The 17,622-nt window shown below is 43.4% G+C and overlaps 1 protein-coding gene across 4 annotated transcripts in view; it reads right to left on the bottom strand.

Moving 5' to 3' along the window:
• CHD6 (chromodomain helicase DNA binding protein 6) overlaps positions 1-17,622 on the bottom strand; it is a 151,056-nt gene that overhangs the window by 95,223 nt on the left and 38,211 nt on the right. For all 4 annotated transcript variants that reach the window (XM_029915998.1, XM_029915996.1, XM_029915997.1 and 1 more), the window contains exons 4-6: positions 15,802-15,949; positions 13,847-13,996; positions 812-874 (exon numbers count right to left, since the gene is read on the bottom strand). In XM_029915998.1, the coding sequence (XP_029771858.1) occupies positions 812-874; positions 13,847-13,996; positions 15,802-15,949 (361 nt within the window). The remainder of the gene's footprint in view (positions 1-811; positions 875-13,846; positions 13,997-15,801; positions 15,950-17,622) is intronic.

The raw sequence follows: 17,622 nt of genomic DNA on the forward strand, positions 1-17,622 counted from the left end.
ATACTGCATGGTTTGCCCAAGCTAAGATGAAACCACATCATGAATCGATTGCATTTTGCATTTTCTTTCATTATCTACTCAAAGTCATGCCTACTGCACCTCTAAACATTTCATTAAATCCAATTATACAGCAAACACTCCCAAAATAAACTTAGATTGTATTGTAGTTTCACTTAACAGTATATAAAATGCTGTGTTGTGACAGGTATCAACTATCCGTTAGATACTGAATCAATTCTTCTTAAGCACTACTAACTGCTTGCTTTTCTTGAAGCTAGATCATTCTGAATATTTCCTGTTAGACCTATGAGTGCAAACATATGGTTTCTGTCCTTCTCTGCCTGGCTTACTTCGCTCAGCATGACACCCTCAAGGTCCATCCACTTTCCTACGAAGGGCCACATGTCATTCCCTCTCATTGCCATGTAGTACTCCATTGTGTATATATACCACATCTCTTGATCCACTCATCAGGTTTCAAATGTTTTCAATACGACTCTATTTCCATGTTTTTTTCTTGGTCCCCTGAGGACCTTCCCTGGGCTGCAGCAGCTAAGGGACAAATACTTTCTGCTAGCATTACAATGAAGGAAAAAATTATTTGGGGCTATACTCAAATATTTAAGAATTTAGGATCTAAATCTTCCAAGAGAGTAAGAATAATAAGTAATAAAAAAAATAAAAGAATGACCAGCCAGACAACATTCTGCTTTGCTCTCATTCTGGCCAATCAGGCCCATCCCAGGTTCTCTAGCCAAACCTCTTTCACAACAGAAACTGTGATAGAAGAGCTGACACATAAGCTACTCACCTCCTGGACGGTCTTAGATGCCAGGATCTTCTCAATGATGTTTGCGTCATCTTCTGGAGGCTCCTGGAGACAGAGGTTAAGAAGAAAGAAAATTACTGGCACCACAGAATCCAAGAAATAATTCTGCAGGAGATGCTGGGGCCCGTACTACTTGGTCTGGAAGTTCACCGGTGAGTGCTGAGGATCCCTCCCTACCAGTCCACAGAGTGATCGAAAGATCACAAGCATTTGAACCTCTGGGCACAAGCCTAACACCTCCCCTCCACTCAAGTGGAGAAGTTATGCTGCTTTTCAGACTCTTAGTTTCAGATCTGCCTTTAGCATCACTAAAATTGGTCCTAGGACTTCCCTTTTCTGCCAAACCTGCCTACATGTTGCTGCATAAAATTTTCAGAAAAGGTGTAACGAAAGGAGTCTGGGGGCCTTAAAACCAGAGTCCTAATTCTAACACCTACCAGCTACTGCCTTTGGGTAAGGCAATTAACACCTCTTCGTTTCCAAATCTATTAAAATAGTAGTTAAATATACTTACCTCACTGGGTTACTGGAAGGATAAAAAGGTATGTGAAAATATTTTTGGAGCAGTAAGCACTATGCAAATGAAAGGCATAATTATTCTCTACTAAATGATACAGTTTTTCCCTTCTGTGTCTGGAAATGGCTGTTTCACCGATCATCCTCTGACTATAAATCCTACCTAAAAACAAATTAATTTCTTTGTTTCTACCCCAGCTACACATCAACATTTCTAGGCTCCTGATCTCAACAAAATCTCCCTACAGAGTATTTGATTAAATAACTACAAACTTGGGGCACCTGGGTGGCTCAGTTGATTAAGCACCCAACTTCGGCTGAGGTCATGATCCCACAGCTCAAGGGTTCGAGCCCTGCATCGGGCTCTGTGCTGACAGCAGAGAGCCTGGAGCCTGCTTCAGATTCTGTGTCTTCTTCTCTCTGTGCCCTTCTCCTGATCATGCTCTGTCTCTCACTCTCTCTCTATTTCTCAAAAATAAACATTAAAAAAATAAATTACAAACTTAAAAAGGGTGCATTGGGTCAGAATACTCACATTTGATGTTCTTTCTAAGACTTGATTTGAGCCGTTCTATTTCAGAGGTTTTGTATGTACTCTCTGACCTCCCCAGATCTAGTATTTGCCCACAACAGGAGACTCAGAACAGAATATGAGAAGGTGGCTCATCACAATAGCCCGAGTTCCCAAAATAACTTGGGTTCCTGATCAGAACTTCCCAAAAGAATGACTTCATGCTGCATTATCACTGTTTTTAGTCCTACCCATTCTAGGACTCACCTGTCCCACAGTCATACCATTACAGAGAACATATTTTCTAAGATACCTAAAATCAAGCTTTCCCCAGGAAAGAACTAGAAGAACGAATGAAAGAAAGAAATAAAAAAAAAGACGACAAGGGCAGATGGTAGAAAAGAAGTATGGGGATCAGCAGGCAATGGCAGATGCTCCCAAAGGTTACAAATATTTATTACATTCCCCTAGTCACCTGGCATGGTGCTAGGTGCCATGCCAAAGTTAATCCAAAGTGACAAGAGTCTTCTCCCACTGCTCAACAAGAAGACAAGTAAACTGTGCCTACCACACAGGAGGAAGGGATGGGGATACACACTAAGCTTTTGTTTTTCTGCTCAAGTGTTTGTTCTGCCTGATTCTGAAGCACAAGTAAGGAAAGGAGGAAGCGGCAGGTGGCTGTTGCCCATCTTCTCTATTATAGTGAAACCTACTGAGGGCAGGGATCCTTATTTTATCTCCTATTCTCGCTGATGCCCTGAGAAGGCCAGGCACTGGTGGAGGACTAGTATATATTTGCTAATACTAAATACAAGGAAGAGGAAGAGAGAGGAAATACTTGACGAAGTAAAGCATCAAACTCACCAGTGCCACACACTGCAGTTAATAATCTATGTCACTTAATTAAAAGTCTCCTCCTGGGGCGCCTGCGTGGCTCAGTCGGTTAGGCGTCTGACTTTGGCTCAGGTCATGATCTCATGTTCGTGGGTTCGAGCCCCACGTCAGGTTCTGTGCTGACAGCTAGCTCAGAGCCTGGAGCCTATCTTCAGATCCTATGTGTGTGTGTGTGTCTCTCTCTCTCTGTCTGTTCCCTGCTCATGCTGTCTTTCTCTCTCTCAAAAATAAATAAAAGATAAAAAAAAAAAAGTCTCCTCCTTCTTCATACACTGGGATCTAGCCAATACTGTCAGGAGGGCTAACAGCAAAGGGCCAGAGCCAGAGCCAGGTGTACTTTTCCTTTTAATGTTTTATTCATTTTTGAGAGAGAGAGAGAGACAGTGTGAGCAGGGGAGGTCAGAGAGAGAGAAGGAGACACAGAATCGGAAGACAGGCTCTAGGCTCTGAGCGAGCTGTCAGCAGAGCCCAGTGCAGGGCTCGAACCCACAAACCGTGAGATCATGACCTGAGCCGAAGTCAGACGTTCAACCAACTGAGCCACCCAGGCGCCCCCAGGTATACCTTCTTAAACTGAAGATCACTACCCCAACCTTGCAGCCAACAAAGGAACAGGTGCCAGTTAAGAGAAAGTAGATGAATGAACCAACCTCCTGCCTAATTTTGTACTTCCTAACTTCCTCGCCTTCCTAAATTTCTTTCACATTATTTAATGTCTTTTATGTTTATTCACTAGTCTTACAGAAATAGATGAGCTACAGTCCTCCTCAGCAAGTAACTACCAGATATGCTAACATAACAATGTAAAGTTATTGAAGTTCGGCATACATACAGTACATAGAGATCTCAAGGGATAACTGATGAATTTTTACATACACACACACACACACACACACACACACACACACACACACACACACACTTGTATAAACACCACCTAGACCAAGTTACATAACATTCCTAACATTCTGGGAGTCTCTTGTGCCCACACTGGAAGTACCACTCTTCTGACTTCTACTACCACTGATTAATTTTGCCCATTACTAAACGTCATGTAAATGGAACTACATAGTATGTGGTTCATTCTTCTGTATTTCTGCATTGTATTTTGTTGTATAAATACACTACCATTTATTTATCCAATGTCGAGGAATATTTGAGTTGTTTCCAACATTCATATACAGTGTATATATTTTGGTGGACAAATGCAGTCATTTATCTTGGATATATACTGAAAAGGGGAATTGCTAGGTTATGAGGTAAATTGTATGTTTTGTTTTAATGAATGAGGTCAAAATTTTTTCCAAAGTGATTCTAACAATTTTTACACCCACCAGCAATGTGACTTGGTGTCGTCAGTCTTTAAAATTTTGGCCAATCTTGTGGCTAAATTCACATCTTTAATTCCCATCCCCCTATTAACTGAGGATGCTGAGTACCTTTTCATATGCTTATTGGCCATGTGGATAACTTCTCTATGTAGCTCCTGTTCAAGTCATTTGCTGATTTAAAAACTTGTCCTTTTTTAAAATTATAAGAGTTCATTATACATTTCTGAATAGGAGTCCTGTCAGTTACACAGCTTACAAATATTATCTACCATTCTACGGTTTGCCTTTTGCTTCTATAAATGTGTCTTTTGATGAACAGAAGTTTCACATAATCTACCTTATCAATCTTTTCTTTTATACATTCTTGTGTCTTGTTGAACCATTGCTTCTACCAAGGTCACTCAGTAAGCCACATAAAGTAATTTAAAATGTTCTTGGAGCCACATTAACAAAGTAAAAATAGGGGCTCAGTTAGGTTGGGCATCCAACTCTTGATTTCGGCTCAGGTCATGATCCCAGGGTCGTGGGATTGAGCCCCATGTTGGGCTCTGTGCTGAACAGGGAGCCTGCTTGAGATTCCCTCTCTCGTTTTCCCTCTGCCCCTCTCGTGCTCTCTCTAAAAATGAAAATAGTAAAAATAAACAAATAAAATGAACTTTAATATATTTTATTTAAAGCAATATATCCAAAAATTTATTATTTCAATGCGTAACTGAGGTAAAATTATTAATGAAATACTTTATATTCATTCATTCATTAAGTCTTTAAAATCCGCATTGAAAGCACATCTGCAATCAGACTAGCGGTAACTACAGCGCTCACCAGCCACGCGGGGCTGGCTGGAGCCCTCCTGAGCAGCGCAGCTGCTTGGCCCCCCTGGCCTACTTATTCCCATAGCAACACTACCTGGTCTCATTACTGGAGCTTGATTAAAAGTCTGGATTACAGTGAATCTTCCAACTTAACTCTTTGTAAAGACTGCCTGGCTTTTCTAGTCTTGTGTGTTTCTATTGTCAATTTCTACCAGAAAACACCCTGCTTAGATTCTGACTGGGAGTGAATTGCAGACATGTTAACAATACTGAATACATGCAACAATACTGAATATTGCTCCATTTACTTAGGTCTTCTTGAATTTCTTTCAGCGATGCTTTTCATTTAAAGAGGGATTCTGTATCTTTTGAGAGCTATTCCAGAATATCCAATATTTTTGATGATGTTACAAATGGCATTTTACATTTTCCTTTCCTGATTTCATGTTGCTAGTTCATAGAAATAAAATAGATGTTTTTGTACATGGTCTTTGTATCTAACAATTTAGCTAAATCCACATTTACTAATTCTAATGGTTTGTTAATTCTGTTGAATTTTCTACACACACAGTCATGTCATCTACAAATAATGAACTTACTTCTTTGTTCCAATTTTTAAACTTTTTATTTCTTCATTTTCCTTATAGTAATGGTGAAAACCTCCAGTGCATTTAAAAAAATTTTATATTACATATAATTTTTCTTTAATGTTTATTTATTTTTGATAGACCAAGATGGGGAAGACCAGAGAGAAAGGGAGACAGAGGATCTGAAGCAGGCTCGACCTTGATACCAGACAGCCCAACACAGGATTCAAACTCCCAAAATGTGAGATCATGAATGACCTGAGCCTAAGTTGGACGCTTAACTGACTGAGCTACTAGGCACCCCCTGCATTTCTGAATATAATGATAATAGTGGAATTTTTTTTTCTTATTCCCAAATTCAGGGGGAAACCATTCAATATTGTAGCACTTAATATAATAATAGTAGTCAGTTGTTACATACTGGTTTTTAAGTCTTTGGTTTTCTATAGTTTCAGATATGCATGAGTACAGTTTTTGTTTTTGTATTTTCCCTGCCTGGGAGTTACCTGATGTTGAAAGTATTGGCTGATATCCTCATCAGTTTATGGGGGTTGTTGGCCATTTACTTTTATCATCAACCACTCCTCTGCTCCAATTTCTCCTCCATGTCTGGGACTCAAATCAGATACACACATTACACTTTTTCACTGTACCCCAATTGTTTCACATGCTTTCTTCTGCTCTTTACATTCTTTTTTCTATGTGGCAGTTCAGAAATTTTCTATTGATTTGTCTTCGAAGTCATCAATCATCTGTTGTATCTAATCTGCTTTGATTTTTATTTTATTTTAATTTTTTAAAACGTTTTCAAATTTTAAAACGTTTTTAGAGGGGCACCTGGATGGCTCAGTCGGTTAAGCGTCTGACTTTAGCTCACGTCATGACTCACAGTTCATGGGTTCAAGCCCCACGTTGGGCTCTGTGCTGACAGCTCAGAGCCTGGAGCCGGTCTTCAGATTCTATTTCTCCCTCTTTCTCTGACCCTCCCCTGCTCACGCTCTCTCTCTCTCTCCAAAATAAAGAAAACATTAAAAAATATTAAAAATTATATCTTAAAAAATAAAACGTTTTTAGATATGTGTGTATATATATGTATATGTGTGTGTGTGTGTATATATATATATATAAAATGTTTATTTTTGAAAGAGACAGAGTGTGAGCAGGGGAGGGGCAGAGAAGGAGACACAGAATATGAAACAGGCTCCAGGCTCGGAGCTGTCAGCACAGAGCCCAACACGAGGCTCGAACTCAAGAACTGTAAGATCATAACCTGAGCCCAAGTTGGATGCTTAACCAATCAAGCCACCCCCCCTAATCTGCATTTAATGTCATCCACTGTGTTCTAAGTTTTTTTAAATTGGAATTTTCAGTGCATACTGTTGATCTGAGTCTCTTTACAGATTCATTTCTCAATTCTTCACTTTAAAACTTTGGCTCACCTTTTATTTTCTTTCACATGTTAATCATAGTTATTTTAAAGTTCTTTTCTGTTAAGTCCAATATCTGGATCATTTAGGGTCTGCTTCTATTATATATTACTCTTTTTAGTCACATTTTCCCCCAGCCTCCTCCAATGTCCAATAGTTTTTTTTTTTTTTTTTTTTTTTACTTATGGTAGATACTGTGAATAAAGGAACCATAGCAGCTCCTAACAATATTTTCCACAACTATTTCCTATTTTCTCTGGGGCAGGCGGTGGTCCCTGGGTCCCATGAGACACTGAACTGGGTCAGGTCTGGGTTACTGTTAGGTCACCAACTGGATGTGGCAGGTCTTTTTACTCCTGAGCCCTAGAGTCTCCAATCCCAAGTAGGTTAAAAGTCTCTCTCTCCCTTTTTCAAAGTTTAATTTATTTATTTTGAGAGAGAGACAGACAGAGAGAACAAGTGTGAGTAGGGGAAGGGCAGAGAGAGAAAGAAGGATAAAGAGAATCCCAAGCAGGCTCTGCACTGTTAGCACAGAGCCTGACTCGGGGCTCAATCTCATGGACCGCCAGATCATGACCTGAGCAGAGATCAAGTCAAACACTTAACAGACTGAGCCACCCCGTTGCCCCTCTAAAAAACCTATCTTCAGGGAGAGTTAGTTTTTCTACATTAAGCCCATCCCCTTAGTGAGAGTTTCCCTCTAAGTACCATGAGACTGTGAGATTTCATTCAGTCTGCCTTCTGGATGAGCCACTAACTTCTTGGGCTACCCCAGAACTCCGCATTGTCCTGGTGAAAGCTGTTTGCTTTGGGGATTCCTCTAGTTTCCAATCATTTCATCAGGAGGGGCAGATGGTGATGGTTTCTCTTCAACCCAGAGTCTGTCTGAGCCAAGCCTGATCCTCAGCCCACACCTAGAATTGAGGAAGGTTTCCAAAGAAGACACAGTCCACAACTGTCGGTTCATCTAGTAATAGCTCATCACTGTCTGGAATTTTCGTTCATCTAATCCTGGTTGCTTCCACAGATATCTGATGCCTTTAAAGATACGTTCTCCCCCGCGCAGTGGGTGTTGCCCTGCCATGAACTACTGGGTCTTCCCTGGAAGTAGGGATCCTCCCACATCAACTCTCATTCCGGGAACTCCCTAGGGCCTACTTTTTACTCTTTTCTATTTATACTCATTATCCTGGTGATCTTATCTGGTCTTGCGGTTTGAGGTAAGGGCTACATCATGACGTCAGCCACGTTTATGGATCCAGCTCATGAACCGCTCCTCAATTCACAGACTCCTATGTCTAATATATATGGCATACACCTGCCATCTCTACCTGAATATCTCAGAGGTATTTCATACTTAAAGTGTCTAAAATGCACGCTCCTGCTACGCTAGCCCACTTCCCTTCCTTACCCATTCCATCTACAGTTTTCTCCCAACAGAGTGACAGGGAATTCTATCCTACTTGGTGTTCAGACCAAAAATCTTGGTGTAATTACTGATTCCCCCATTCTCCCCACACACCATGTCAGATTAGCCAAGAAATCATGTTGGCTGTATCTTCAAAATATGTCCTGAATTCAGCAAGTTCTCACCCTCCACTGCTTCTACCCTGGTCTAAATCACCTTCATTTCTCACCCAGATGATTCCCAACTGCCTACTGCCTAGTTCCCCTGCTTCCACTCCTGCCCAACTAGTCTATTCACAATACAACACTCAGAACTGCCATAATAATGTCGCTCTTTTGCTTAATCTGCTCACAAGGCTTCTCTTTCAGAATAAACCCAAACATCTTTCAAAGGCCTAAAAACCCTGCTAGCGCTCACCAACTGTCCCGTCTCGTTACCTTTCAGGGCCCCTGTCTGCTCCTCACGTACACTAGCGGCCTGTTCCTACCGCAGAGACTCTGTGTAGGCTATGCCCTCTGCCTAAAATGCCCTTCTCTCTCTCAGCTTCCCTCACGCCTTTACTGCCTTCAATTCTTCGCTCAAATGTTACCTTGGCGAGGCCAAAACAGACCCCCCTAATTAAAATGGCAACCCTCCCTCCTCAATTCCACATCACCCCTCCCTTGATTTTTTTCCTGATTTTTTTTCATAGCACTTACCACTGTTGATATACTACACAATTTTATTATTTTTTAGGTTTATTCCCAGCCTCTACCTAGTTATTTCCACCTTTTGGAAACTTGGAGCTTAGCCACGAGGTTCAGAATCCAGCAAATGTGAGGAAGGGATGCACTGCATGGATTTCGCAGGCCCCCTCTCCATTTGTTGTATGCTGCTCCCTCTGGAGAGCAGGGATTTCTGCCTCTTTTGCTCCTTGATGTTATCTTCAGCACAAAACATTCCTTGGCAGGTAGCAGGTCCTCAAGAAGTATTTTTGAATAAATAACATTAAGAGACTTTGCAATACAAATGGTAATATCAGCATAAAGCAAGTGCCGAGAATCTGCCAGGAATCGCACAATTTAAGACAGGGCAATTTAGGAGGGGCTCTAAAAGTGCAGGGACATCTAAGTTAGATCCCTGTTACCCAGCACTGAACTTTCATAATTGCGGACTACCTTTCCCACCTACCCCCAAGTCTGCAGCACCCAGACTAACCGGGGAGCACGCATACGTGTGTGCACGTGCTGACAGGAACAATGGTGTCTTCCTCAATACCAGATTGCTCCAAACGTTTCTACCCTTTTCTCTGCCGTTAAGAATAGAAAAAGATGGGTTTTAGTGGTAGGAATCTGATTGCTATGTGGGGTTTTTTACTAGGACCAGCCAGATCCAAGGAAACATTAACACACGGACAGGAAACGATAGAACTTCACTCTGAGCATTAAAAGGACAAAAGGCTTCAGGGACATCTGGGCGGCTCAGCTGGCTGTGTGACCAACTCTTGATTTCAGCTTAGGTCATGACCTTGCAGTTTGTGGGGCCAAGCCCCACACTGGGCTCCTCGCTGGGCATGGAACCTGCTTGGGATCCTCCCCCTCCCTCTGCAGCTGCCCTCCCCCCACTCGTGCTGTTTCTCTCAAAATAAATAAATGAACTTTTTAAAAAAAATTAAAGAAAAAGGAGAAAAGAATAATTCCTTTAAAAAAAGACTGATTTTCATCAAAATACTGTGAGCAGGCTCTACTCTATCCTAATAAAAGGAAAAGGGAGTAGCATTTCCAAAATACACATCAAAGTAGGGCGGAAACCAGAAAATCAGGAATCTTCTAAACAGAGATTGTGCATAAGCACGACCATGTGTGTATCAACACTCAGTGTATACAGATACACACAGATATAAACTAAATCTGCTTGCCAAACACACTTCCCTAACAGCCATCTGTTCTCAGCTACTTGGAATTTTCTCAAATTATCCTTCAAAGAAGGCCATTTTAATTCATTCTCTTTCATGTCAGAGACTCCTATAACTAAAATTTTTTTCTTAGGGAAAATTTCAAACATTTTCAACCCTAGTCACCCCCAACCTGAATCAACCACCCGATTTAGTTCTATTTAGCTAACCACAAGGGAGAGGTTCTAGCAAGAAGCAAATCACTTTCCGAATCACCAAGTATGTGAGATGCCCAGTCTCAGGGGCTGACATTCCTGTAGGGAAAGCAACATCAAACATTTTTTTTAGAAATGTCCCAGGTTAAATTCTGATTGGTGTGACAGCAACCATAAGTCCAACAAGCATGCAAAAAGCAAGAGCAGGTTGGACTTCACAGAACAGGGGAGGTTTTAGCTGGGCCCTAAGGAATGGTGGGTCGCAAGAGGACAAGGAGCAGGAAGGAAAGCTGAAATGAACCGGAAGGATAGAGACTGAGTCCACAGGAAACAGGATGCATATACGGAACCCTAAGTAACCAGCGTTAGTAGAGCAAAAGCATTTGACGAGAATGAGGTAGAGAATAAAAGGATGTAAACAAGTAGAATGCGGTCGCATTTAAAACAAAAATCAGGCAGCTCTGATTTAATATAGGAGCTGAGAAGCAACTACCTCAGAGCACAGAGCAGCTCGGGGGAACGGGACTTCTGGGGAAGCAAACAACCAGGCTCAGCCCACCAGGCACAGCAAAAGGCCGGACGAAGCCGAGGGCGCTGGCCTCGGAGACACAGAGGCACAGGAGGGCACCGGGGGTTGAAGTCTCATTCAGATTAAAGCCCTCTGTTCTAAAAGGCAAAATCACACAAACTGCACCAACCGTGGGGGGCAGAAACTGAGACAGCCTTGTAAAAATCTACACAACCACCACGAACGTCTGTCTCCATTCCAGGCACCAACATCCATTTGACAACGAGTAAGAAAGCAAAGAGTCACAGTGAGGACGGAAAGTTATTTCCTGCCCGGATTCCCGTATCCCAGTCAGGGGACTGTCCCTCTGGCTCCAGAGCAGGGCCGGCTAGCATGCCAGTCCTGGCCTACCTCGAATCACGTGTAAACGTGTTTCTAGCCCCTCCCCGCTAGATAACCAGTGCTGAGGCTGCAATTCGGGGCTGGCCAGGGCCACAGAGCAGGCACGGCATGCTGAGGAGGCACCGCCCAAGAAATGCAGCGAACCAGCAGCATGGCCTTGCTACTGGTGACTCCACACCATTCTTGGCCCCGAGCTACAGTCGGCAGCCAGCCAGCCAGCCATCCAAGGGGCCTCCGGAGGGCACAAGAAAAGGCCTCGGAGTCTTCAACTGATTTTCTGTGCCGCTGGGTACTGACTGCCTGGAATCCTAGAGGAGTTTCAGGACTTTCAGGCTCTGCATCAGCCTGGGAAATCTTTATGCAAACCTCACCAGGAAGCCTGAAACGTAAACCAGAGGCACGTGCAACAGCGACTGGCTCAGGAGAGGCCTCCCCCTAGAACCACCTGGTCCCCCTGCAGGCCGTCTGTCTACACTGCAGGGCAGGCCCCGCCCAGGGCACACAGGCCGGATCCATGTGCTCGCCAAAGCCACAGGCCAGGCCTCGTTCTGCGTGCATTTCCTAACCATTTTTGAGGCCTAACTAATGCAAATTCAGACTCTGTCTTATGTTTCACCATAGATTAGCGCTCTCTCTCATGTGCCTTAAAGAGGATAAAAAGAGCCTTGTTAAGATACATAAAATTTCCTGAATTATTTCTGTCAGATCAGCTAAAGCCGCCCTTCAGGTACCACGAAAGAAGTCATAACAACAACTGAAATATGGTTAATGACGGGCTGAACGGCTACTAGGAGAAAATAAATTCCCTTCTAGTGTTTTAACTACCAAACCAACCATAAAATCTCCAAGGAAGGAAAACCCATTATAAAGCAGTAGAATCCTATCGCCTCATGGCAGTCTCTCCAGGACCACTCTTAACTATTTGCTGGAAGAGCACTGCACAGGCAGCACATCAAATTATTATTCTATTAAGCGCTGCATTCATTGGTTGGACTACTCTTGGCAAAGGGACCTGAAATCAACTCTTAGATGCCAGTCACTGGTCGACTGCCACTGGGGTGTTCCATGACCCGGACTGTTCTGTGCCTGCTTCTTGGTTGTCAAACCAGGGATGATGATCCCTCCTCCTAGCTACTCTCCGTGCAAACACAGGGCGAAAGGACATGTGAAATTATGTGAAATGCTTGAAGCTGGAGGCAAGGTGGTTTAGACAGATAAAGTATTACCCGCTCCACTAAGCCACCCTGGTGCCCGGGAGGAAGGACAGGTGTTTGTGCTCTGTCGCATACGCAGAGCGTGAATTCCGCCAAGTCAGCGACAGGGAGGCCACAACCACAGCCAGCCCGTGTTCCAGAACGTGCTGCTGGCAATGATGCCCTTCCTCTGTGCACAGCCTGTTTCTTCTTTTGTTTCTAATGCCTTCCCTGTAAGCTCCTTGGCACAGACCTCCTCCTTTTCAAAATTCACCTCTCTTCCTTCTAGCATTTGGGTATCAGGTCCCTCTTCCTCCTTGAGATCGCTGCCAATGGAAATCCCTAAAATACAAACAAGGCCATCCTGCTTCTCTGCAGAAACCCTCAATGTCCCCTCCCCCCCTACTATTTGCTCTGCAGTATTAAGGTCAAATACTTAGCTATCATCTAGGGCCTGCATAATGTGACTCCTTCTAGCACTCAATGCTCATCTCCCCTGCTCCTCAGATCAGATCCCAACATCCAGCCAAGCTGGTCTATCACACCACAGCCCATGGTACCATCCAGGCTGTGGGCTTTAGTTCACGTTGGAAATGCCTTTCTGAGAATCCTGACCTTTCCCCCTTTCCTGTCCACTCCCCCTTCTGTGTAGCCACTGTATCTAATGCATTCTTTTAAGGCCACACTTATCACAGTGTTAGTACAGCCATAAGCCCCTTCTTCTTAGAGCCAGAGCCAAGCTTTGATACTCATCCTTGTATCCCAGGACCTGGACTTGCACAGACTCTAAATACACACTTGTTGAATCCTAGTTGCAACTGTAATTACTCGTGCACGCGTGATTTCATTCACTGAATGTCTAATATGTATCAGACTTTCACATTCTGATGGTAGAGACAAAGAAATAAATGAAATCAGAAATCAGAATACAATGATCAGTTGTGGCACGTGCTATGAAAGAGCCAGACAAGGAGTGAAACTGAGAATCACGGGGCTCAGGGGCAAGGATCTACTCCAAATACCAGAGAAAGACCTCTCTGCAGAAAAAACCATTTTCGCTTACAAGATGATGAGCCAAGTCATGTAATGCATGTGAAGAAGGGATTCCAGGGCCAGAAGGTGGGAAAGAACTGTTAATTCAAGGCTAGGGAGTGGGGAGAAAGTCTTTTATATGCTGAACGAATTTGCTGAGACGGAGGGGGCCCTGCTGGGCACCGTAAAGGGAATGCACTTCACTCTAAGTGCACCAGGAAGCCAAATGATGGTTATCAGCAGCGGTTACTATGAAGAGCCACCGAACAACTATCAAGGGGGCCAAGCACCCCAGCCACAGGCTGTACCTCCGCCTGCCAGGCCAGTGTAGAAGCCGAGAGGGCGGACGTCCGGCCAGCCCCGAGGACGGCGATGGTCTCCCCGTCATCGTCCACCACCTTGAAGTCCAGGTCCTCGTTGTATTTTCTGCGCTTCACCTGCCGTCCCGAGCGTCGTTTCTGCGGGGCAAACACACCCATCGGAGACATGCTCTGTGAGTCACAGGCAAGAGCTTGGACAAGAATACTCTCCTCTACACTCACCAACATGCACAGGAGACCTGTCCTACTTTACAAAAGCAATCTTCCTTAAACACAACTCTTTTAAGAATTAAATTCACTCAAAATGAAATCTGGCTGAGGGAGGGGATCCAAATTGCCAAGATGCCCTGAGTAGAAGGTATGGTCTCAGAATCAGTGAGATGTGTCTTGTTCATCAAGGAGAGTGACTTGCTCCTTTCCAGAGTCAGTTTCTAGTCCTGTAAAACGGGGATGAGAGGTAAATTCTATCACCTTCCAAGTCCCTTCCAGCACAGCTGGAAGCTCTGATTTTAGGGCAGTAAGATCATTGTTTCAGTTGTAGTCAAATTCATTTACTTACCATATAGTCTTTAAAAACTAAATAATATCAGTTTTATTAGGACTTACTTTGAGAATCTCCTTGAAATGCAAGGAGACACGTTAAGTGTGACAAAACAAGATTCATGAGTCACCATCTGAGGACTCATCTATAATTAAGTAACTCATGACCTTTTAGAGAGACAACATGCGACAATGAGGCAGCCCAGTGGCTTTCCTCAGACAGACAAACACATGGTTCCTCTCACGGACACAACCTATCGAAGCAGCAGAAACACTTCTGGGAACCATTCACCAGCTAGCTCACTCTCCAATCCTTCAACCTTAAAAACCAAAAACAAAAGCCAAACACCATCTGCCTTATTTTTTAAAACATACCTCCAGGGCCTCTCTGTGTTCCTACCAGTTCTTCATTATGTCACCTCTATGACGTTTAATTTTACATGAGGGATTCCATATGAAAACCTATCCCCCAATCCCATGTACAGATCACCACCCTAGAAACACTTAAACCCCTGCCAACTTCCATCCACATGACATGCCGGCTGCCCTGCCCAAGGACACCTGACAGCTGCTAGCCCAAGTTCACAGACTGTGATGGGGGGTGGGGGAGGGTCTCTGCTCTGACACCTCGGACATTACTACTTATTACCACTGTGACATCGGAAGCTGACACCTTCCTACAGTGAAAGACCATCTAGGAATCTACCAGGGCCCACGGATACTTGAATGTGCAGTGGTCGGATGATTTTACATGGTCCCCTTGCAGCAGGCATAACCCAGGTAAACTGCTGTGGATATCAGAAGAAACAGCACTTTCAAGTATTAGGACTCCTATCCAGACAGGTTGCCTCAACCAAAGGAGAAAATTCCTACCAATGTCATTGGCATGCTTAGTCATAGTTTTAAAAATCTCATTCAGGTGGGCAACTCCTTGTTTCTATGTTTGGCCAAACTTCCTTTACTATTTCCGCAAAATGAACACACACACCTGACTTTTCCAGCATCTGGGATTATGAGAATGTCCTTATGCAGACTGGCCCAGTCCTCTGAATCTTAAAAGCATTAGCTACATTGCAAGTCAGCAGCCCGCCAACGTCTTACACAGAGTGCCCCACAATTCTGTTTTCCATACTCATTCTTTCTACAGCCTAATACCATGCTAGTTCCCAAGAAGAAAGCAAATACCACTAAAAAGAAACCTAAGAGATCATTAGTATAAGGATCAGGATACTAGGGGGAAAGCCTGTGGTCTTGGTGCTCACCCACCAAAACAGTGAAAGGCCAGCCCGGGTCTACACACAGGGGTGTAGGCTGGAGACGGAGAGAGAAATGCAATAGGACCCGCGTCAGCGAGATCTGTGTGGTAGCCATGACCCCCGGCAGGGCTCCGGGCACAGCTGTACCTGGCTGTCTGTAGACTCAGTGGACTCCTCAGGACTCCGCAGGGATGGGTTCGGCAGGCCCTGATCCAGCTCTAAACTCTCCACTGTGGTTTCACTTTTCCTCTTTCCTTTCTTCTTTCTCTCCACTGGGGTTGGTCCTTGCTCCTTGCTACAAGGAGAAATTCAGAATTAAAACTCTTGGGCAGTTTTTAAAACTAAGACTTCTCACGTGATCAAAGTTATGGTATCACAGAAGGATATGGTATCACAAGGAATTCTTGTCCTAGGGGTAGGTTTTAATGGGTAGAGTTTCTTCCCAGAACTACACAAAATATGGGAAGAATACCTACATGGCTTGAGGCAGAGTTCACTTTTTGACACCCCTATCATGAGTCCTGTGGCTACGATTAATGTGGCAAGAAATAATATGAACATCTCCAAAACCTCAGTTTATATAAATGTTTTCTCTAATAGGTTTAATTGCTAGATTCTGAGAGTCAATAATTTTAATCACCTTTTAAGTTACATGGGAAGAGACATGTCCTTAATCTGTCACCATCCTCTACTGAAAATGGCCTATATAAGACTCAGAGTAAGTACTAGGAATTCCAAATTGAAAACAATCTGTCCCTGCCCTTGAGGAGGTTACGGTTATGAAAATCCTACAGGCCACCCAGAGCAATAGCCCAAGGTAGTAGTTGAAAGCCTCTGGAGAGAGGTGAAGACTGGCAAGGCCCATCCTTTCTGCAAGGTCCTGCTCAGATGGCAACCCCTCTAAAAAGCTTTTCCTGACCATTCTAGCTGACAGAATCTCTTTTCTGTACCCCCAAACCACTTCAGCTATGCTTCGCCTAAGGTACCCAAACTCTGTTCTTTCACCAAAGTTAGTTATTAACTATGATATTAGCCTCAGAACCACACAGTGCCTGGATCCTCAGTACTTTCCATAAACATCTGCTGAGTAGATGAGTATTTTAAACTTCTCTGATCTCTCCTACCAGACTCCAAATTCCTAGAGGACAGTACGTACTTGATTCAAGTTCGTATTCTTGGTCTTATGCCTTATATATAATAAGTACCCAATAAATACTTATTGAATAGATAGATGGATACATCAATGGATGGATTAAGATTACTCGTCATTGGAGAGATTTGGGAAAAGGCAACTGAGCAGAGATGTACATGGAATAGTAATAGTAGTAGTAGTAGTAATAATAATTAGAGCTACTAGTTACATAGCAGTTACCATATGTAGGCACAGCTCTCTAAGTATTTTACATGGATTAACTCCTTTAGTCTTCACATCAATCTTATAAGGCAGATAGTATTCCTATCCTCATTTTCTCAAGAAGAAAGTGAGGCTCAGTAAGATTTCCAGGGTAATATGGCTAGTAAATAATGAAGAAAGGATGTGAACCCAGGCCTGCTCTTAACGACCCCAGCATTCTTAGAGAAAGGAACAATGTTAAGGGCACAGTTAGTGAAAGGCAGTCTGTAAGGATGGATGACAAGGCAAGTGAACAGAAGCATTAAGTAATGGAGCTGCGAAGCAACAGGGTATGTATACCAGTCAGAGTTCTGATTTCATTCTGTGTGACAAGGGCCAGGATGGCAAGCCGAGGCAAGAGGGAATGCAGCCCTAGGCTAAATACAACCAATGAAAACTCAAAGGTGAAAATCATTTGAAAGCTCCAGCAGAAATACAACCAGTAAGTCTATGCAAGGGACAGAATGTGGAAGATGAGGAAAGAGTCAAAATTATTGGCATTTTCTATCAGGAGAGTTATTGGAAGGTGTGGGGGAAGAGAGGGAAACAATGGCCTTATTTAGAGATGGGAGACC

Source organism: Suricata suricatta, chromosome 12 (genome assembly GCF_006229205.1).
Source record: "Suricata suricatta isolate VVHF042 chromosome 12, meerkat_22Aug2017_6uvM2_HiC, whole genome shotgun sequence".
NCBI lineage: Eukaryota > Metazoa > Chordata > Mammalia > Carnivora > Herpestidae > Suricata > Suricata suricatta.